General features: G+C 39.7%; 1 protein-coding gene across 2 annotated transcripts in view; it reads left to right on the plus strand.

Moving 5' to 3' along the window:
- Positions 1-24,343, plus strand: part of OPHN1 (oligophrenin 1) — a 286,883-nt gene that overhangs the window by 82,514 nt on the left and 180,026 nt on the right. For both annotated transcript variants that reach the window (XM_019648067.1, XM_019648068.1), the window contains exon 3: positions 8,558-8,653. In XM_019648067.1, coding sequence (XP_019503612.1) covers positions 8,558-8,653 — 96 coding nt within the window. The remainder of the gene's footprint in view (positions 1-8,557; positions 8,654-24,343) is intronic.

Below are 24,343 nucleotides of genomic sequence, written 5' to 3' on the forward strand. Positions count from 1 at the left end.
CTCCAGGTCGAGCTGTTGTTCAGCATCTTAGCTGTGGAGGGCAGTGTCACTGGCCCTCATATGTGGGATCCGAACCGGGGCCCTCTGGCATCCCCAGCCAGTTCTCAACCATCGCGCCACTTGGCCGGCCCTGTAATGATTTTGAGTGTATCTCTTTTTTTTTAAATAATCTAACTGATAAAATACACATAAGTTAAAATTGACCACCTTAAGAATTTTAAGCGTACTGCTCAGTAGTGTTAAGTATTTTCACATTGTTGTGTAACCAGTCTTGATAACTTTCATCTTCCCTAACTGAAACTTTAGACCTATTACCTAACAGCTCCTCATTTCCCCCTTCAGCCTTGGTGGCTACCATTCTTTCTGTTTCTGTGAGTTTTACTACTCTTGATACCTTATATAAGTGAAATCAAACATTGTCTTTTTGTGACTGGCTTATTTCACGTAGCATAATGTCTTCAGAGTTTATCCATGTTGTAGGATGTGTCAGAATTTCCTTCCTTTTTTTTTCTTTTTGAAGATTTCATTGGGGAATTGGAGGAGGGGGACAGCGCTGGGGAATTGGGGGAAGGGGAACAGACAAGTTGCTGTCGTTTTGTTCTTCAGTCTGTAGAGGGCAGTGTCACTGGCCCTCATGTGGGATCCGAACCAGGGCCCTGCTGCTCAGAGCTGGCATCCCAAGCCAGCTCTTAAGCAATGCGCCATTCAGCTGGCCCTCCTACCTTTTTAAGGCTGAATAATATTCCAGGGTATGTTTATTTAACTTTTTTTTTATTTAACATTTTTTTAATCCATTAATTTGTTGATGGATGCTTGGGTTGCTTCCACCTTTTGGCCATTGTGAATAATGGTACTATGAACATGGGGGTGCAGATATATCTTTGAGACACTGCTTGAGTGTATCTCTATAGAGATTTGTTGGTGTTCTAGGTATTGTATTTGTAAATATGTATATATTATATTTGCATATATACATGTTTCTATATATACCGGGGGTGCCAAAAAATGTACACAAGTGGACACTTTGGCCAACATTGCTCAAGCAGTAGTTGGCCATAATCAGAAGTGTCCGGACGCTGATGGTAACCGCTCTGAGCACCTCTTGTCATTGCAGAAGTCAAACGTGACTTGTATTTATTCATTCACCTTTTGTTATCAGTATGTACTGAGTATTACAATTTTCATACAGTTTTCTTTTCTTAAAATGTATATACATATTATTGGCACCCTCTGTATATATATTCTGGATGCAAGTCCCTTTAGATATATTCTGTGGTTATCTTTTCACTTTCATGATTGTGTCCCTTGAACTACAAATGTGTTTTAATTCTGATGAAGTTCAATTGTGTCTATATTTTCTTTTGTCACTTGTGCTTTTGGTGTTATAGCTAAGAAGGCTTTGACAGACTCAAGGTCATAAAAAGTTCTGCTTATTTTTTATTGTGAGAGTTTTATATTTTTAGTTCTTATGTTAAGGTCTATAATACATTTGAATATTGCTATGAGGAAGAGGCCCAACTTTAGTTTTTTGCATGTTGATATCTAGTTATCCCAGCATCGTTTCCTGAAAAGACTTTTGGTTCTCCATTGAGTTTCCTTGGCAGCCTTATCGAAAAATCAATAGACTGTGAATGAGAGGGTTTATGTAAAGACTCTCAATTCTGTCCCATGGATCAGTATTTCTGTCCTTATGCCCATGACACACTCTCCTGATTTCTACAAATTTGTAGTAAATTTGAAATCAAGAAGTCTGAGTCTTCTAACTTCAGTCTTCTTTTCCACGATTGTCATGGCTATTTTGTATCCCCTGCATTTCTGTATGAATTTTAAGATTTTTGTCAATTTCTGAAAAAGAGGCAGCTTGGGTTTTGTAGGGCATGGGTTGGATGTAGATCAATTTGTGGCATAGTGCCATCTTAGCAATATTAAGTATTGTGATTCATGGACATGGGATGCTTTTCCATTTTAGATATTCTTTAATTTATTTCAAACATGTCTTGTAATTTTCAATGTAGAGTCTTACACTTTTGTTAAATTCATTCCTATGTATTTTATTTGTTAATGCAATTGTAAGTGGAATTTTCTTACTTCATTTTGAATTGTTCATTGGTAGTGTACAGAAATATAATTGATTATTGTATTGGGTTGTTGGAAAAGTCATGACGTATTTTTTCTGGTTTTCGTTGCAAAAATGCGTCATGACTTTTCTGACAACCCAATATATTGATCATCCAATAACATGCTGAGCTAGTTTACTAGTTCTAAGCATTTTTGTGGCTACCTTAGGCCTTTCTATATATAATATCATGTTATCTGCAAATAGAGATAGCTTTACTTCTTCCCTTCCAATCTGGATGCCTTTTAATTTTTTTTCCTTACTGAATTGTCTTGGCTACATTTTTCAGTAGAATGTCACATATAAGTGGTGAGAGCATAGCATACATTCTTGTCTTCTTGGCCTTGGTGAAAATGCATTCAGTCCTTCACCATTAAGTATGACATCAGCTGTGAATGTTTTGTAGATGGCCTCTGTCAGGGTCCCTCTTATTTCTAGTTGAGTGTCTTCATCATGAGTGGGTGTTGGATTTTATCAAATTTTTCTGCATCTATTGAGAACATAAATTAATATTAATTCTATTAATATAGTGTATTACACTGATTGATTTTTATATGTTAAATCAGCCTTATAGTCCTGCAATAAATACTACTTGCTCATGGTGGATAATTATTTTATATGTTGGATTTAGTTTGCTAGTATTCTGTTAAGTATATTTGCATCTGTATTCATAAGGGATATTGGTGTGTAGTTTTATTTTTTTATGATGTCCTTGTCTGGTTTTGGTATTGGGACAATACTGAACTCACAGAATGAGCTGAGAAGTGTTTCTGTCTGTTTTATTTTTGAAAATTCTGTGGAGGATTTGTGTTACCTAGTGTAATGATTTTTCTTCATTCTTTTTTCTTTCTGTTCTATTGACTGGTTTATCTTAGTTGACCTGTCTTTAAGTTCATGGATTGAGCTTGTTCAATTATTGTGCTTTTTAACTACAGAAATTTTAGTTGGTTGTTTTTAAATTGCCTCCAACTCTTTATTGATATTCTCTATTCAGTGAGACATTGTTCTCATTCTTTAGTTATTGAGACATGGTTTCCTTTAATTCTTTGAACATATTTAAAATAGCAAATTTTAAAAGAAATTGAGAGGTATAAGTTGGTAGTTACAAAATAGTCACAGGGATGTAAAGTACAACATAGGGAATATAGTCAATAATATTTTCATAATATGGTGTCAGGAACTAGATTTATTGGGGTGATCACCTCTTAAGTTATATAAATATATAATCACTATGTTGTACACCTGAAACTAATGTAATATTGTATGTCAACTGTCATTGAAAAATTAAAAACTTAAAAAAACAAACAACTTTGTTTAGTAAGTCCCATGTCTAGGCTTCCTCATGGACAATTTCTATTGATTACGTTTTTTCTTGAGTATGGGCCAGTATTTCCTGTGCCTTTGTGTATCTCCTAATTTTTTTTGTTGAAAAATGTACATTTGAAATAATATAGGGGCGGCCGGTTGGCTCAGGTGGTTAGAGCGCAGTGCTCATAACACCAAGGTTGCCAGTTTGATTCCCACATGGGCCACGGAGCTGCGCCCTCCACAACTAGATTGAAACAACTACTTGACTTGGAGCTGATTGGTCCTGGAAAAACACACTGTTCCCCAAATAAAAAAAATTTTAATGTTTTAAAAAATATATAATGTGTAAACTCTGAAAATTAGACCCTCTCCCTTTCCCCGCGGGTTGTTGCATCTGGTGCTGTTTACTTGTTTTTTTTTACCTCCTGGACTAATTCTGTATTAAGGTCAGTATCTTTTGTTGTGTGAAGCCACTGTAGCTTTTGGTAGCTTACCTTAGTGTTCAGATCACGATTGGACAGTGATTTCATGAAACATTTGGAACCAGTAAGCCTCCCAGCCTTTGCTGAAGGGCTTTGTGTGTGTATTCTGGCATGCCTTCAACATTTAGCCAGGCAGTTTACCACTCTGCCTTAATTCACCATTCTCTCCCTGCGTGTGCTGGGTCTCAAGGTCAGCCAGAAGTGAGAGGTTAGGGCCTTCTCAAGCCTCTCGGGGACATACACACAGCCTGGGGTGTGCACACATTCCTGTGCATGTACCCACCTTTGTAGATTTCTAGGAATAGGCTGCAGTTTGTAAGCCCTCCATGGGCATGTTGTTCTCCAATTTGTCATTCTTTATTTTTATCCCAAGTGCTTTGGTCAACCTCTTGATAACTTCAACCCGTACATCACCTCAGGGCAACACAATTTTGAACAACTTGAGATGAGTGCTTTTGACAAATGATCCAATGACAGCACTGTTTACACAGAATGAGCTTTGGTCAGGACAAAGGCAAGCCCTAGGAATGGACCTATCAAAATGAACAAATAGCGGTAATAATCTGAGGGGGGCCTTGTGACACTCCCACCCAATTCTGTCTCATCCAGGGGCTGCCGAACTGTTAGTTTTCAGTGCTGCTGCAGAGCGGGGCAGAGGGTGATTTCATTAGGGTACCTTAATGCCCCATGCAGCTCACTATTCCTATCAAGTTTCAGTCTTTTGTCTTGAATACACAGCCTTCAGATGGTTAAGCTTGAGTTAATTTAGAGAATATTCGTAATACACATATATGACCAAAACTTGTGTCCAGAATTTATGAAGAAACGTTATAGCTCCAAAATAATGAGACAAACAATCAAATTCGAAAGTGGACAAGAATTTGAACATGCCCTTCATGAAAAAAAAAGATTACAAGTGTCCTATAAGTATATACTAAGATAATCAGCACTGTTAGTACTCAGGAAAATGCAAATTAAAATTACAGTGAGATATCACTATACACCCAGCAAAATGGCTAAAATTAAAATGTATGTGGATCAACTGAAATTCATTAGACCACTAGGTATTTACTTGGGAGAAATGAAAACGTATGTCCCAGAAAGGCTTATACATGAATGTTTAAAACAGCTTTATTGACAATAGGGAAAAACTAGAAACATCATGAATGTTCACGAATAGGTGAATGAATGAATGAATGAATGAATGATGGCATATTTATCCAATGGAATACTACAGACACAAAAAATGAATTTCTCATTGATGTATTTACAAGACACTGTGCAGACAAAAATAAGTTAGACATAAGACAGTATATTCTATAAGATTCCAAAGAAAAGTAGTGATTAAAAGGAAATTGGTATCTATATAATATTAGTTAATTAATTAATTAATTAATCCTCTTTATATTCTAACTCATTCCCACAAAGCTTCAATTGCCTAAAAAGCATTACACAACTACATGCTAGAATGAGTAAGGAAAAGGTGAGGGAAAAACATCATAGAGGACACATGAATACATTAGAAAGTGGTGGAGAGAGAACCCTCAAAGATGGTTTGAAAAAGTTATGAGATCACGGGTTGGTGGACAGGAATAGGGAAGCATTGGGGAGGAAAAAATGATGAGCTTACATGGTTTGGAATGATGCAGTGAATTTTAGGATGATAAGGAAATAAATGTTCCATACATTACAAGCACTTCTAAGTGATCTGTTGATTCTTTGGAGTCCAGAAGTTACCAAACTCATTTATCTAAAATATATGAGTCTTCCGGTCAGGACAGCGGAGTAAGTAAACACTGTACTTGCCTCCTCCTGCGACCACATAAAAATTACAGCTAAACTACACAACACCCATCATAGAGAATCATCTGAAGTCCAGCTGAACAGAAGTCCTATAACTAAGGATATACAGAAAAAGACATGTCGAGGGTGATTCCTAAAATACTTTATTTAGCACATTATGGACTCTGAGGAATACTGAAGTTCAATAAAATGTAACAGTTTAATCTAAATAAATATAAAATATACAAATCTTTCCTGGCACTTTCCTCAGTACAGAGGCCAAATAAATAAGACCTTCCCATGAAGAGCTGTTAACTTATAGTTGTTCATATTTATGAATGTAATTTATCTGCATTGTCTCATTTCTTGTTTGTTTATAAGGTAAGAATAGTAATACCTACCTTTGGATAGTTGGGAAGAGTAAACGAAGACATGCTTCTGCATCTGAAACTTATATAATAATATATGCCAACTGTAGTTGAAAAAATTTTGAAAATTAAGTGCAAATAATGAATAAGGGAATGAATGTAACTCCTTCCTCACTCCATGCCTTTATTTACAAACTACTATAAATGTTGAAAATCATATGTGGTTTCTGAAATGTTTAGATAATTCTAAAGAGGAATGATTAATATTAATAACTGTACTTTGCTTGGCTCAAGTAAAATTTAAGAAATCCTGGCTAGTGTGAAAGGGCAATATAATGAATATTTTTATTTAATTTCCCTGAGTGAAACAGAGAGCACATGGGGAATTTTGGGCTTGTGCTTTTCTGCTGCAGACTAAGGAGGCCAGAGAAAAGCGATTTTTTTTCCAGACATGGAGCCAGTTTTGTATTCTCTTTGCTGATGAAATATTGAAGGCAGGGTGTGCTTCCTCCTCTCACATTTATGTGGCCCAGATTTGAAGTGGGCAGTGTGATTCTAAAGTGTGGAAATTTGAGAAAGCATGGTAACTTGGTCTGCAGCCTCCAATCTCTGTAAAATCTTTATTATTATTATTATTATTATTATTATTATTATTATTATTATTATTACCAATGACCTATTCAAAGGGTCAAGGCTCTAAATACTGAAAAGAAATACTTCTGAAAACGGGACATAAATAAGATGGTGATAAAATGAATGTCAGGTTAATCTATTCTGGCCAAATGTCTGAATATGTTTTGTGTTTGACCGTGACTGCTTAACTGTATAGCTTTTCATTGAAAGGAATAGATGCTGTTTGCATCATCTCTGTTTCTGTTAGTCTGAGAGCACAAACTCTCAGTAAGCCTGTGTATCTGATGGATATGAAGGTGGAGGATGAGGAAACTAGGGAGTGAAAGAAGAAATAAGAACAGGGAACCAACATAACCAGCAAGCTTGAATTATCCTAGACAACGCTCTAGTGGGTTACTTTAGTTGGTTAGAACAGCGCTCCTCAGACTTTTTAAAAAAATATTTTATTGGGGAATTGGGGAAGGGGACCAGCCAAGTTGTTGTTCTTCAGTCTTCATTGATGCCACCTGGCAGGCCGTCGGCAGCTCATGGCCTCTATAAGCTCACAGTGCCGAGTTCAGTCTTAGTTGCAGGTGGGCGTAGCCACCATCCCATGCGGGAGTTGAACCAGCAACCTTGTTGTTAAGAGCTCACACGCTATCCACTGAGCTATCCGGGTGGCAGCTCAGCTCAAGGTGCCGAGTTCAGTCTTAGTTGTGGGCGGGGGTAGCCCACCATCGAACAGGCAATCTTGTTGTTACACCAGCTGAGCCATCTTGCTGCCTGTTGGCAGCTCAGCGACAGCTCAGCTTGAGTGCAGCGTCATTATCCCATGTGGGAATTGAACCTGTGGCCCTGTTGCTCAGAGGTCGCGTTCTTAAGCCAACTCTTAACCAACTGAGCCACTCGACTGGCCCCTCCTCAGACTTTTAAGAGCATACAAATCCCCTTTGTACAAAATTGTATCACAATGCAGTTTCTGATGCTGCTGGTTGGGGGTGTGACCTGGAAATGTGTATTTCCATCAAGCTCCTAGGTGACGATGCTGCTGTTGACCTGAGAACCTCTCTTGGAGTAGCAAGAGTGGAAAGTTGGCTGGACCTCTTGGAGAAGGTCATGCTTTAAAAATTTCAGTAAAGATAACTTGTCAAAGGGGTAGCTAATTGTGATTTTATTTTATACCATCATTAAACTTTTGTTTCATAAAATTCAAAATCATTGACCAAAAATAAAAGCATACCTGACCATACCACCCTCAGATTTTTTATTCATTCCCTCCTTAATTTAGGTCCCTTGGTGAATACTCTGTAAGTTAACTTTGTTCCCTTGCCAGATAGTATCCTAACCCAGGCTATCATCTGGTTAACGTGTGAAAAGTCCAGGTGTTGCCATGTGGTCATGGAAGGGGCCCTTGAGAGGCAGATGGCTTCTAGTTCTGGCTCTCCCAACTAGATCTGGGACCTGGAACTAATTTTTTTCTTTGTAGAATGATTGTTGATATTTGTTTGGTGATGAAGTGAGAAAGCATCTAGCCTATTGCCCATAAAGGGCATTCGATAATGCTTAAGAAGATGCCCTTAGGACTACAACAAGCAGCTTTAAGTCTTACAGGCTTTGAGTAGAACAGGTCAGAGAGGAAGGGATTGAAGATAAAACATGCTCTGTGTATTAAAAGAAAGACTGCACTAAACTGCCCTCTTTCCTCTTTAATTGTGGTTTTGGTTGCTCACATTTACTGACAGTGTGATTTAAAACAAAAAAATACAGCACAAGTTGCTACCTGCTGGGAGCACTTCCCTTTGCTTTCCTCCCATCTGCCCTAACAGAGATGAGGGAATCAGTCAGGGGACAGCCATGTTGACCATGTCTCCTGTTTCCTTCCTTTGCAGGTTATTCCACAGCTGTTCAGAAATTTTCCCAGACACTGCAGTCCTTTCAGTTTGATTTCATTGGAGACACTCTGACTGATGATGAGATTAACATTGGTAAGTCTTCAGCTACATGAGACCATGTCCCTCTGGAGGCAGGTCTCAGACCACGCAGCCTCCTTGGTCTGTGCGTGCAGAGAGCATGGGCATCGTTAGCCCCTGTGGTCCAGTGCCAAGCTCATGGGAGGCAGCTTAAGAAAGTTAAGAAACATTCTCTCCTGGTCCCATTTCTTCCTCGCCAAAACCTCCTTAAACCTCCGTTGAGGCCTTTTACTCAGTAAGTCTGCAGGGGAGTTTTCTTTAAAGAATCTAATACATGAAAATATATATTTTTCCAAGGGTAGATTCAAGAGTGATTTTTTTCATTTATTTTCCGAAATGATTCAGAGTAAGTGTCTTCCAAGAAACACATTCCTTAGAAAGTTTAAAATTTGTATTCATCTATGTACAGCTTTTCAGGCGACAGGAGATTTAAGCCACACTTATTCCTTTAAGTATTGTCTATGGGTGCCTTTGCGGGACAAAAGTAGCATTGGGTACTAGTGGCAGGGACTATATGGCTTTCAAAGCCTAAAATATTTGGCTTCTGGCCGCTTAAGAAAAAGTTTGGTGACCACTGAGTTAAAGAATTAGTGTAAAGCATTTGTTAGATGAGAACATTGAACCACAGAACTGTTGCCAATGATGTGGTGTCACTGAAGCAAGTTAGTAACACAATTATATTTATATATACCAGGGATGCCAAAAAATGTATACACATGCCTTGTATTCATCTTTTGTTATCGGTATGTATTATTACAATTTTAATACAGTTTTTCCTTGCTTAAAATATCTATACATTTTTTTGGCACCCTGTGTATTTATGAACCCTGGAAATCAAATATAAAAATGTATTGTTATTTTTAAATTTATTTACAGTTGACATAGAATATTATGTTAGTTTCAAGTATACAACGTAATGAAGAGACATTTATATATGTTGTCAAATGAGCCCCGATTAGTCTAGTACCCACCTGGCACCTTATATAGTTATTATAATATTTTTTACTGTATTCCCCATACTAGATTTCATATCTTTCTGACTGTTTTGTCCAATTTTTATCACTTAATCCCTTCACCTTTTTTACCCAGTCCCCCAACCCCCCTCCCCTCTGGCAACCATCAGTATATTCTCTGTATCTGAATCTGTATTTTATTTGTTCATTTATTTTGTTCTTTAGATTCCATGTATAAGTGAGATCATAGGGTATTTGTCTTTCTCTGTCTGACTTCACGCACTTAGCATAATACCTTCTAGGTCCATCCATGTTGTTGCAAATGGTAAGATTCCATTCTTTTTTTATGGCCTAGTAATATTATATATACACACACACACACACACACACACACACACACACACACACACACACGCACGCACATATATATTATATATATATATTATATATATATATATATATTATATATATATAAAATGTTCTTTATCCAGTCGTCTATCAAAGGGCGCTTAGGTTGCTTCTATATCTTGGCCATTGTAAATACTACTGCAGTGAACACAGGGGTGCATATATCTCTTTTCAAATTAGTATTTTGGATTTCTTCAGATAAATACCCACGAGTGGAATTGGTGGGTCATAAAGTGGTGCCATTTTTAATTTTTTTTTTAAAGATTTTATTGGGGAATTGGGGAAGGGGAACAGCGCTGGGGAATCGGGGGAAGGGGAACAGACAAGTTGCTGTTGTTTTGTTTTTCAGTCTAGTTGTGGAGGATGTCGCTTCGCTGGCCCAAGCTGGCACCATCATTGCACTCTTTCCGGGTGAGGCAGATCAGTTGCTGGCCTCTGGACGGCCGCTCACGGCAGCTGCTGGCCGCTCATGCTGGCTGCTAGCTACACATGGTAGCTTATGGCAGCCCACTGCAGCAGGGGACTGCAGCCTACACCGTCACCGGTGACCCATGGCAGCCCAGCTCCAGGTCGAGGTGTTGTTCAGCATCTTAGCTGTAGAGGGCAGTGTCACTGGCCCTCATATATGGGATCCAAACCGGGGCCTCTGGCATCTCAAGCCAGCTCTTAACCAACACGCCACTTGGTCAGCCCCATTGTTAATTTTTTGAGGACCCTCCATACTGTTTTCTATAATGGCTGCACCAATTTGCAATCCCACCAACAGTGCACGAGGGTCCTCTTTTCTTCACATCCTCGCCAGCACTTGTTGTTTGTTGATTAATTGATGATGGCCATTCTGACAGGTGTGAGATGATATCTCATTGTGGTTTTAATTTGCATTTTTCTTTTTTTTTTTAAATCAAAAGTTTATTGGAATGACGATTGTTAGCAAAGTTACATAGATTTCAGATGTTGTTTGCATTTTTCTGATTATTAGTGACATTGATCATTTTTTCATATGCCTATTGGCCACCTGTATGTCCTCTTTGGAGAAATGTCTATTCAGGTGCTCTGCCCATTTTTTAATTGGATTTTTAAAATGTATTCAGCCATCTGTGTTTTTTTATTAGCATTTACATTTACATTTAATGCAGTTACTGGCATACTATATGGAGTTATTGTCATTTTCCTGTTTTCTGATTGTTTTTGTAGTTCTTCATTCCTTTCTTATTCTCTTGCTCTCTTCCTTGTATGCTGATGATTTTGTATAGTGTTATGATGGATTCTTTTCTCTTTTTTTCTTTTAATTCTCATAGATTTTTGGTTAGTGGTCACCATGTGCTTCATATATATAACCAAGCTGTGTTCATAGCACTCTATTTTAAGTTGATGGTCACTTATGTTTGACCACATTCTAGAATCACTACACTTTTTACTCACCCCCTCCACATTTATGTTTTTGTCATTATTTTTTACTTTTTTTAGTATGTGTTTGTTTGTATCCTTTAATCTATTGTTGTAATTACATATGACCTTCCTACTTTTGTTTTTTACCCTTTGTAGTAGCTTTCTAGTTGGTTGATCCACTGCTCTTATTAAGTGGTTTCCTTTGTCAGTGAGAAATTTTTCTTTCCTATATTTTCATATTCACATTTTTTATCTTTTCTTCTATATTTAAAGAAGTCCCTGTAACATTTCTTCTAATACTGGTTTGGTGGTGATGAACTCCTAGAGCTTTTTCTTGTCTGGGAAATTGTTGATCTCACCTTTGATTCTAAATGATAGCCTTGCTGGGTAGAGCAATCTTGGCTGCATGTCTTTGCTTTTCCTTAGCTGAGTCCACCCTTCTGGTTAGTCATTTGTGGAGCTGGTAGGGTGGTGCTGTGGTGTGTTCTGAAACTAGCCACCAGGTGAGTTGGGCCTGGGGCCACATGGGAAGATGTCCTGTGCAGGCCAAGTTTAGCTCCCACTTGTGTTGAGCTTTAGGCCACTTCGTAGGAGCTACAATGGAATCTGTGGTTGGTTTCCACTTATGTTGGGTTTGGAGGTGCTTGGGAGAGTTGGCACTGCAAAACAAGGCTAGCTGCCACTTGTGCTGGGCTTGTGGCTGCTTAATTGATGCTATGCTCCAGGCCAAGACTGGCTGCCCCTTATGCCAGCCTTGGTGCCATCTGATGAGAGTTAAAATGCAAGTTGAGATTGTTCACCACTTACGCTGGACTTGGAGCCGCTTAGCAATAGTTACAAGGCACACCGAGGCTGTGCCCTGCTTCTTTGGGGTTTGTGGATCTTTGAGAGATTTTGGAAGGACTGCTGCGTGAGCCAAGGCAGGTCACTTATGTGGAGGAGCCAGTGGGAGAGGCTTGGGTGGGGCGAGTGAGTTAGTTGGAACAGGTTCTCAGGGAATCACCTGGGTGCAGCGAATGTTGTTAGCCAGGTTAATGGAGAGCACCGATTTGGCTCCTGCTTTCACCAGGCCAGCTAGGTAGGAGGAACATTCAATAAAGGAACAGGGGTGCCTACCAGCATTTCCGTCCCCAGGGAGAATTGACCTCATCCCTGCCCCTCCAACCCTCACCCTGGAGATGGTATAGTTCCTCCCTGTATGTCCCTGGCACTTTGAGCTACTACCCCTGCACTGGAGCTTGGAGCGAGTGAGTTTGTGAGCCTGCATGGGCCCTTTAAGAGCAGCACCTCAGTCTGTAGCAGACTTTTCTTTTTTTCAGACTTAATCCCCACTGGTTTTCACAGCCAGATATAAGGGAACTCCTCTTCCCCCTCAGGTACTGGTGTCCTGAGCTCGGGAGCCAGGTGTGGTGCTGGGAACTCCACAGCCAGAATATCCCCCCAGATTCCTAATGTCTACATCATGGATGTGGGATCTGCGCAGTCCACAACTCCACCCTTCCTGCCAGTCTCGATGTGGCTTCTTCTCCATACCCTTAGTTACAGGAATTCTGTTCGGCTAGTCTGCAGGTGGTTCTCAATGATGGCTGTTCTATAATTTAGTTGTAGTTTTGATGTGACTGTGGAGGAGGTGAGCACAGTTTACCTACTCTATCATCTTGACAGGAAGTCGCCCACAAATGTAGTATTATTAAATGTTGCTTGTATTAAACATGAATAATATATAAAAGTATAAAATATCATATGACCCAGCAATCCCTCCCCTGAGTATCTAAAACATTTATCTGTAAAGACATACTGTATTTCCCCACATGTAAGACGTGCTGTTTTTCGAAAAATTCGGGGCCTGAAAACTGTGTGCGTCTTATACAGTGGTTGTAGATATTTTTTACATGCATTTCCCTCTTTTTTCGTGCTTGTTTTTGCGCTCATACAACCACTGTACAAGACGTACCCAGTTTTTAGACCCCACATTTTTCAAAAAAGCGTGTGTCTTATACATGGGGAAATACGGTATGTGCTCCGATGTTCACTGCAGCTTTATTTACGGTGCCAAGACATGGAAATAACCATAGTCTCCTTTGATAAATGATTGGATAAAGAAGATGCGGTATATATACATAATGGAGTACTATTCTGCCCTAAGAAAAGATGAAATAGTGCCATTTGCGATAGCATGGATGTATCTTGAGATTTTTATGTGAAGTGAAATAAGTCAGACAGAAAAACTCAAGAACCATATGATTTCATTGATATGTGGTATATAAAACTGAAAACAACAAACGAACAAGACAAACAAATGAAGAAACAAAATCTCATAGACACAGACAATAGCTTAGTGGTTACCAGAGGGAAAGCGGGGAGGAGTGTGGTAGAAAAGGGTAATAGGGATCAAATATATAGTGATGGAAGGAGAAAAAAATTTTCCTATGATAATAAGTAATGATTTCTGTGAATTTTAGGATATTCTATCCTTACAAGCACTTGCCTTTAATTTTAACAATACAAGCCGCAGGTAGAAAATTATCTGAAATTTACCCCCCCACACACACACAGACATTTTAGCCATGAGGAAATTTCACTAGTTTGTAAAATAACAGTTGGATCCAAATTTTGTTTTGGAGGCATTCACACTTTATATCTGTCTTTGGTAAGTCAAGTTCCAAATGACCTTCCCAGTTTTAAAATAAGGACAGCTGTTTTTAATATGTCAAATTCTTCACCTAAACAACATCATAGGTTGATCCATTCATCTAAATCTTTCTTTTGAAACTTCAGAGATCAATGAATGATACACTTAATCATTCATACCACTTAAATTTATAGCTGGCTTTTTCTAATTGAGCACAAAAACATGAATTATCACAGGCTCCTTATCCGGCTGTCTCCTACGAGACTATTACTGGGAGGCTGACTGCCATGGGGCTTGTTGGCCTCGGAGGCATGATCTCCATGTTAATTTTAATTTTCCTTTCAAGTCTGTAGTCTGAAAATGTTCTAGGGCAAAGCAGCCTTTATGTGCATGCGTTAAATGTGGTGGATGTCTCTATAGGACTGCTTCACACCCTAGAGGGAATTTTCCTCAGTCAACTCCATGGTGATTCTTAGTCATCTAAGTATACTCCAGATTCAGGTTGGGGAAGCAAATGTCCCTTCTGTTCAGAGCTAAAGAGAGTTCAGTCTCTCATTTAACTAGCCAATATTTTGTTCAGACTCTTAATAAGCAATCCAAACCCCCCCAAAAAACCCAGAAATAAAAGTAGCTCCCCATTTTCCCCTCATTTCTCTGGGTTATGTTAATCCTTATCCACCTCAAGGATTTCCTGAGAATAGCTCCAGTCAATTCAGGACCTGCTACCTGAAGCAGGGAGGTCTGTGATTCCAAAAGAAAACTCACCCAAGTTCACCCAAAGAAAAGTGGGGAGCCAGTGGGGCACCATGGGTCCCTGCTGGCACCTCACCCCAGTTCAGGTCCCCAGGGTGGTCCTGGGTTGCTTCTTCAGACTCCTGCTGACTATGGAAGTAAATGTCAACCTAAGAATGTCCAAGCCTGTAGAGAATTTTTATAAGCATTTATTAGAGCCAACCTGACGATATACTAGAAAGTAAGATCTCAAATGCTCCAGCAAATGACAATTTTGCAGTTCTCTTTATACATTTGGAATTAAGGAGGCAAGGTAAGATAGATTATGTGAAAGTGGGAGAAAGCAGAGGCAGAGAAATTGCCATGATTGGATTACAAGATAGTTAACAAGATTATGTGCTCTCTTGAGGGTGGTTATGCCTCTGAGTGGTCTGAAAAAGAGAACTGATTACTTCTGGCGCATTTCAAACCTGTGTTTTCCTAGATGCACAGAAACAATGGACAGGGCTGGCTTAAGGCGAAGAAAAAACCTATTACAAAGAAGTTATATGCCTGGGGCGTGACTACCCACCATAACCTGCCCAGTGAGGAATTTATGATCAGGTCATCCTGTGAGGTTACTTTTGGTCACTAAACTTTGTCAGAGTTTTTGTTGAGCCTCTTTTTCATGCACATTATATTTCCAGCACAGAAGCAATGTATTGGGTGTATTGGCATATTATCTTTTAATTGCTTGTTTTGTACACTTATCTGTTTTATGTGTACACAATTTAGTTCATGCTAAATACATAATTTTATGTTTTCAATGTAACATTTTATCATAAACATTTCCTCATGTCATTTAACGTTCTTTATACGTTTCATAGGGGTCAAGGACATGTTTTTTTGTTCATTGCTGTTTCCCTAGCACATAGAAGAGTACCTAGTATATGGTAGGTGCTCAACACATGTTTGCTGAAGAAATGAATAATGGACTCATTCAAATTTCATTATTCTAGGAGCCATACTTTATATAATATTCAACTATTGCTGGAAGTTTAGCTTATTTCCAGTTTTCATTATTATAAATAATACTGCAATGAGTATTTTTATGAGATTAAGATTGGTGATTATTTGTTTTGGTTAAATGTGTCAGTGTAATGAGGCAGATGTTTGCATTTGGATAATTTCCTTATTCATACCACTTTTTTCTCCTTCTGCAAATCTATCTTGGTCTAAGGGTATGACTTATTTAAAATTTAACATCATGGGCTCTGGAGTAAGACAGCCCTAGTTTGAACTCCAGCATAGCAGCTTATGAACTGTGTAACCTTGGCAGGTTACTATGCCTCTTGGAGTGTTAATTTTTCTCATTTGTAACATGATGAGGTGATCAATGCCAAGTGTGTGTAGTGCCTAAATGAATGTTGGCTATTTAATGATTACTGTTAATATAAGGTTTGATTTCTTTGTACTTGACACTGGACTGAATGTTTTTGTGCCCTCCCCCATCGAATTCATATATTAAAAATCTAACCCTTGATGGGATGATATTAGGAGGTATGGCCTTTGGGAGGTGATTAGGTCATGAAGGTGGAGCCCTCATGAATGGGATTAGTGCCCTTATAAAAGAGGCCCCCGAGAGCTTCCTCACTCTCCATCATGTGAAGATATGAGAAGTTGGCATTCTCATATCATGTAGTCTGAAACAGGGCTCTCACCAGAACTTGACCATGCTGACACCCTGATCTTGGGCTTCCAGACTCCAGAACTGTGAAAAATAAACAACAAATAAAATATGTTGTTTATAAGCTATCCAGTCTATGGTAGTTTGTTATAGCAGCCTGAACTCAGTAAGACAGAAATAGGTACTGAGAAGTGGGGGTGCTGCTGTAACAAATACCTACAAATGTGGAAGTAGCTTTGAAGTGGGAAGTAGCTTTGAACTGGAAGGTTTTTGAGGTGCATGGTAGAAAAAGCCTGGGTTGCTGTGAATGGAATTTTAAAGGCAATCCTGGTGAGAGTTCAGAAAGAAAAAAAGAGCGGCAGAAAAAGCTTTAATCTTCTTAGAAAATACCTAAGTAATCATGAAGAGATTACTGGTAGAAATATGGATGGTAGAGGACATTCCAGTGAGGATAAGACAGAAATGAGGAACATGTTACCGGAAAAAGGGGGGAAAGGCCATCTTTGTTATAAAGTGGCAAAGAACTCGGCTGAATTGTGTTTGCGTTCTAGTGTTTTGTGGAAGGTAAAACTAGCAAGCAATTGTCCACCTAAGAAACGTCCAAATCTGTAGAGAATTTTTATAAGTTTATTTGAGCCCAGCTGATGACAATCACCAGGAAGCGAACTCTCAAGGGATTGAGAAAATGCTGCAGAGAATGGCAGTTTTGTAGCTTCTTTTATACATTAGAGTGAAAGGAGGAGCTGTAAGGGGGGTTACATGGAATCCATCGGTGGAAAGTTAAGGGGGTAGGAGAAAGCAAAGTGGGGAAATCTCTGGGATTGGGTAAAAAGTAAATCGGAGAGGCACGTACATTTTACATGGGTGGGGACTGGACAGTTAATAATCAACATTTATCGCTCTTAGAGATGGTATGTGGGCCACAAGATAACAATGTGGTCTCATGTTCTGGTGAGGTGGGTTGTGCCCTGAGGGGTCTGGAAAAGATTACCCTGACCTTTCAAAGGTATGCTATCTTAGATGCACAAATACAGCAGATCGGCTCACTTAAGGTAAACATTGACCTTTGTCAAGAAAGCTAGAGGCCTAGGACGTGACTACCACCATGACCTGCTTTAGTTAGGAATGTTTATGTTCAGGTCACCCTGTGTGGTTACATTTTGTCTCTGAGTTTGTAGGGCCCGTCATGCTGGCCTCCCATGATCTCTGTCAGGTTTGGTAGGTGGTCCCCCTGTTTGTCCACACAATAAAATTGGATATTTGGCTGAGGAGATTTCTAAAAAAAGAGTTAAAGGAGTAGGTTGGTTCCTTCTGACTGCTTAGAGTAAAATGTGAGGGGAGAGAAATGAATTGAAGACAGAATTGTTACGCAAAAAAGGAACCAGAGCTTAAATATTTGAACAATTCTCTGCCTGTTCATATTACAAAACATGAGAAAGTGTGTTTGGAAGGAAACACGAAGGGTGTGTTAGACCTACCATTTCATAAGGAAATTAGTGTGGGTTTGATCCATGGAGTTAATCAACCATCTCAACAAAAGCCAGGAATGGAGATGGGATGATGCCAGCGGAAACACTCCCAGCTAGGACTAAAGGCAACAGAGGAAATGGGACGAATGAAGGAAGACCATCAACTTCTTAGACCTGCAGGACCAGACTGTAGGTGTATTTGGCTGTAATTTTAGGCGTAAAAGTTGATGTTGGAGCGAGTTAAGACTTAGGGGTTGTTGGGATGAAATTAATGTATTTTGCATGTGAGAAGGACATGACTTTGGTGGGGCAAGGGACAATGCAATGGACTGTATATTTGCATGTCCCCAGAATTCATGTTGAAACCTACCCCGCAGTGTGATGAGATGGACCCTTTGGGAGGTAATTAGGTCATGAGGGTAGAGCCCTCATGAATGGGATTAGTGCCCTTATAAAAGGGACCCAGAGAACTGTCAAGCCTTATTTCCATTATGTGAGGGCACAGTGAGAAGTCAGCAGTTTACAACCCAGAAGAAGGACCTCATCAGCACTCAACCGTGCTAGCACCCTGGCCTTGGACTTCTAGCTTCCAGAACTGTGAGAAATTTCCATTGTTTATATGCCACCCAGTCTATGGTGTTTTGTTATTACAGCCCAAAGTGGCGAAAACATACTTCTTTCTTAAAATAACTGCTACTTGCCTATCAATTGGTAACCTTAAAGATTGGAGATGCATGGTACATGAAATTCCCTAAACGTCTCTTTTTTTTTTTTCTGCTGACTTTGAACAGGTGCCCATTTCCCACAAAGCCTACCAACAAATCTGACATGTGTCCTGTGTCATCTTTCATTCTGAACTTTGTATTTCAATTCTCTCACCCCTCTGAACCCCACCATGAGTATCAACTAATTCCATGCAGGACAAAAGGGTGTGTGAGCTTGAGCATAATGGATTATAAACTCAGGTAGAAATGACCGCCAGAGCTGCCAGGTTCCTGTGGGTGTCCGTGGGCTCTGTGTGAGCTGTTGGCTGAAACGTATTTGCTTCCTAATGCATGCTTTCATAACTCTTTCTAAGTCAGTTACCATGTGCCTCCCAGCTCCAGAAACTCATACTTATCATTTGACCGTTGCTGTTAGAGATGCCGACTCTTGAACTGACCTTTCTTGATGGGGACTGATAAGAGATCGTGAGTTCATTGGTCTGCCATAGTACTTGTTTTTGTTTCATTTGTCGTCTTGGAAGCTAGCATGTGTGGTGCTTGCGAGGACAACCAGTGCCCCACAGCTGAGGCTCTTTGGAGGCTTTGGGAAGACATCTTAGATACCCTGCTGGGAGGTTGCTGCTTTGGAAGCCAAAAAAACAGCAGAGTGTGCCATGCTCTCCAGTTGCCGGCACTACTGGGTCTGAGTTGGCACATCCTATGTTTCACTGGAAGAATTGGTAAAAGTACAGTTAGGATGGAATTTTTGGCTAAGGTTTTAGATTTCACATTCCATGAGAAGAGGCCCTTGCAGTTTTTCCATACGATGGTTCGTGATGGCTGCAATGGGTAACTCAGTCACACTAACCCCAGTGTGGATACCAGTTGTCTAACAGAGGTGGTAGTGATTCCTGGAGGCGTGAGGGAAAGCCCAAAGCTGTTCTGAAGTTTCTTCCCTTGATGATCAGCTCTGGGACCTTCCCTGAGCAGTTTATGTGCAATGGGGACAAGTAGGAGGAAGTGTGTCACAGCCCTGACCATAACATTTGTCACTGCTCTTGAGCAAACCAAAGGAAACATACCTCTTGGCCAAATACAGCCCATGAGTTTGTGATGCTGATGCCTCGGTCGATAGTGAAGGGCCTGGAATACCTCCCGAAGGAGTTGGATTGTATTGGAAGTTTATGGAGAGCAATAAACAATAAACGGATGGCAGGAGATAAGAAGGGCCCTGGCGGACCCCCCCCTAAGTTTCCTTAACCGTAAAACCTCTGAGGAGTGTCTGGTGGATTTCACTGGGGAGTTGCATATTTTAACCCCGAGTTTCAGTCTTGTCATCACTAAGCGGGGTGCCCACTGGGGATACCCTGGGAGCATCGTTCTTCTCTTCTGTGCATCCAGCTTGTGACCCTTGCCCCGGAAGATGGCACCCATTAGGTTTTAGCAGTTTATGCCTAGAGAAAGAAAAATCAGCAATTTAAAAATCTCACACTGTAGATCACATTTCTATTGCAGTCATCCTAACATATTTGAAGACACTCCTTGATGGACCAAGCAGATTGATTTAAGGTCAAGTTTGCAGGTAGAAAGTTTCATCAGCCACTCATTTTGCTTTCTGGAAGCAGATGGCTCAGATAGAGCTCAGCGTGGTCAGTTCCTCCCAGGCCCCTGCTTTCATTCAACATGAAGATTAGCCATTGCTGAAAACTCATAGGTGATCATAAACCTCCAGATTGGAATGAAGCGGAGCTTAAGAAATAGTTGTTCGGGGACTTTTGCTGGTGTTTTTTTTTTCTGTAAAACCAGTTGGACCATCTTTTGAGAGGTGGTGGCCAAGTTTAGTTGTTTTAAGGTCCTGGAGATCAGGCATCTTAAAAGACGAGGGATACCAAAGTGAAAAAGAGAGACATTAATATCAATGTTTGTATTAAAGAAAAGAGCCACGAGTTAATCCCGAGGGCCCAGTGATGTCTAAGAGGTCAGTGGGTGAAAATCTTTTTGTTACGTAGTGCCATTCGTGGAGTTTTTTGGAGATCTCAAGATGGCATGTCAGTGCTTTTGGTGACATTGTCCACATTCTTGGACATCTTTCATAAAAGTGACACATGAACTGAGCATTTCACCAAACTTCCTTTAATCAGACAGTGCTTTGTCCAGGGAGAGGTTTATATGAAGTCATTGGGCTTCAGTTAACAGGTCGTCTTTGGATCCTGGGGCAGGGCCAGTTATATGGCAACCTGGAATCCCTAAAGGGATCTGAGTTGTCGGGTTTTAGTTCTCCATGACTGCAAGTCAGATGGGAGGGGGGATTGTAATTGTTAGTTCTGAACATTATAAATAGATAATGAAAGAAATGGGAAGGATTGACAATTTTCTATTTACAAATTGGGCAAGGTAGCAGGATGCAGTCTGATTTATAGATAGGTTTCAAAACTTTTTCACAAAGAAAGGGAGGAAGTCAGTTAAGTCTCAACTAGACATGCCAGAGTTTGCATGCCTGTAAGTGACCCACAATTAATAAGAAATGCAAAAGCTCAACTAGCTCAAAGCATGGGGAAAACTCTGATAATCCAAAAGGGTCTACTTAGACAATGCATCATTTTCCAATGAAACACATACTTTCTCTCTTTTGATCGAAGTTAATCTCAAAGAAAAAAAATATTGTTGATTTAAAAATAGGATTGGTCTTCTTAGATTTGGACTAATTATTTATATAGTCACAACAAACATGGTAATTTGCCATCTGGGTTTATGTAAGGTTACTTTGCTAGAAATTTTCATAAGCAATGTCCCAGATTGGACTTTTAAAAGCCTCATCAAGCTAAGAAGCCAAGCCAAACATTTTCCAACTTATTTCACCTACAGTACCTGTAAATTTTAGTGAATTCGATTCTTTTCTAGATCCCCAAAATATCCTCAAGTTTTCGGGTCTGACAGGAACAGACATTCCTTACTCCCCTCTAAGGCTGGGAATTCTGTAAGCCAGGTATCAGCCTGGTTTTCGCAAGAGGCTTTTGTATTCATTGGCTCCATGAAGTCAACCTTTGCTCCTTAAAAGTGTCTGATCATATCTGATTTAATGATCATCACTTTCAGATATGTCATTCCAGGCAAGGCCTGTGTTGCATAACCAATAGTTGCAATCCTGTCATGGTAGCAAAGAGGACAGTCTCTTAGTAAAACTATGAAAATAACTATATTGTCATGGAAATAATATCGAATATGAGTTTCCGAATCGTGGAGGGAATCTGGGAGAGTAAGATATCACTTACAAATGTTTTATTTTAACTTACAAAAGCAAAATCTAAATTGTTATGAGTTATAGATAGCTTACAAAATAAGAGAAGTGGGTTCCTTATATATATAAAAAAAGAAGAACATGATAGCATTGGTAATATTCCAAAGAAAATCCTGAATCCTTCATCAGGTTATTCAGCCCTAAATAAATAATTCTTGTTTCACTTGACCTTGCATTAGCAGTCTCATGAACTCATTTGATTCTTGATTAGAGTACTTGAAATCCTGACTCAGTTCACTGATAAGGTTTCACAGCTCTTTAAAGGATACTATCAGAAGCCTGTACACAGAAGCCGTTTTCCATGTGGTTCTGAGAAAGTCCTTCTTTGTTAACAGTGAAATACTCTGTCCTGCAGCCAGTTGCAAGTAGTTTCAGGGATGCATTAGATTAAAACATTAAAACAATCTATAGATGAGGAAAAAATTGAAATGGCTGTAGTTAGTTTACTAGTGATCATTTTCAAAAGTGAAGGAGCTGATGAGAGTTCATTGCAAGAATAATAATGCAGGTAAACAAGGAAGTCACCTGCAAGTCTTCCGGGAGTCGTGAGGAAAGGTGGAGGTGGGTCTTATATGTGACGGCAGGGTGGTCCTTTGCAGTTTAATTGTTTTTCTGAACACAAAAGGGTGGGGGGTTTCTTAACAGTTGCTTTCCTAGAGCCCAGCGCTCAGATAAAGTTCAAAATTGTCAATGGTCTAGGATTCGCAAAGCAGGGCATAACCCAGGGTGATTTCAAAGGAAAGTGCCAGCTCTCAGGGCCCTCTGAGTTCCTGTGGGGGCATTTGACTGAAGGAGGTGGCATTTGTACAGAATGAAGGAGACTGCCAGGAGCAAGTGTCACCCTCTCCAGCTCTCATGTACATTTCACACTTTCCTGCCGCGCTTTCCATCTTAGGGACCTGGAGACTGCTGGTTAGGTGCCAGCCAGGGGCAAGTCAGTGGGACGAAACCATGCTGACATATTCCTGATTGCAGACTGGGAGGTCAGGTGATGCAGTGCTCATTTCCCAGGAATACCCTTCGGTAGGCCAGGCTTTAGGCCTGTCGGCTGTTTGTTCCTGCCCCATCACAAAGGTCACAGTGGCTCTTCTCGTGACACACTCTGAGCTTTGCTCTGCATTCTGTCTTTGCCACCGTCTTATATCCATGGTAATGACCCTTCTGACACCTTGGCTCACGGTTTCTTTATGGGGAGACTGTAGGCACATGGTCTTGTACTTGGCTGGATCTTGGTTCTGATCCATACCTATCCATTTATTAGCTATCTGATCTTAGGCAGTTTTCTTTTTAAAACAATAAAAATTGAGTTTATTGGTATTTCTGCATTGCACTGTAACCGCACTTCACTATAAAATATGGAAATAGAGAAAACTATTAATAGCTGTAATTTGCTGGGCATGTACTATGTGCATAATGCTTTGCAAACATTCGATAATTAGATAATTTTCAGAGCAGTTCTAAGGAGGTAGACTGAGGCTAAGGTAGGTTAAGAAACTTGAGAATAATGTAGTTAGTAAGCAGCTTACCTGGGATTTTAAATCGGTTCTTCTTGGCTCGAAAGTTTTTACATACATGCTCTTCACTCAAAGAACCACAGTTATTTCGATGTATTTCCTTCTAGTCCTTTTTAAAAATCTGAGCATAAGTTTCTATACATAGATGTAATAATATGTGATGTACAGTATTTTGTATTCTTTCTTCATGTAACATTTCACCATAGGCATTTTGCCATGTTTATACATTTTGTGTTCTGCTCCTTTTTAATGGCTGTAATAATAGTCCATTATGTGGATGTACATAATCATTCCCCAGTCATTGGACTTTTTTTGTTTTCAATTATTCATCATCAATAATAATGTTGACTGCTTACCTTTTGGCATAAAGGTTTCTCCCCTGTATTCAGGATTATTTTTTTAGGTATGGTTTCCCAGAAGCGAACTTGCTGGCTAAAAGCATATACAAATTTTTAAGCCTTTTGATCCATATTTATCATCTTCCATTGGAAATTTACAACCCTTTTGGAAGGCAGTGCATAACAGTGTTAGGAAATTTCCATGACCTTTCTGAACCTCAGTATTCCCATTATTAAAATGACAATGAAAAAATTCATGTCAGACTTGAGAAGCATCTAGCCCAGTGTCTTTCTCTTCCTCTCCCTTTTCTTAACCTTTGACTCTTTCTCCTTTGAAAATTTCCAGGCATAGTTAGTTCTTGCTGGACTAACGGAGACTGCTAGACATGGCTGAGGAATACTGCGGTCGATTTCCTGAGCCATGCTTTGTAGTGCTGGTGGTGCTGACCGTGGTGGTTATGCAGGACGGTTTCTTCCTTTTCTTAGTCAGCATTCCTCTTATCTGAAGAGAGGGCAAGAGCTGCACTCCTTCCTGTTCTGTAGTGACTATTTTCTCCCACGGCACTGCCAGATAGTCTCATCTTGCTAAAGCTTTTGTTTTC

Source organism: Hipposideros armiger, unplaced genomic scaffold (genome assembly GCF_001890085.2).
Source record: "Hipposideros armiger isolate ML-2016 unplaced genomic scaffold, ASM189008v1 scaffold_119, whole genome shotgun sequence".
NCBI classification, from domain to species: domain Eukaryota; kingdom Metazoa; phylum Chordata; class Mammalia; order Chiroptera; family Hipposideridae; genus Hipposideros; species Hipposideros armiger.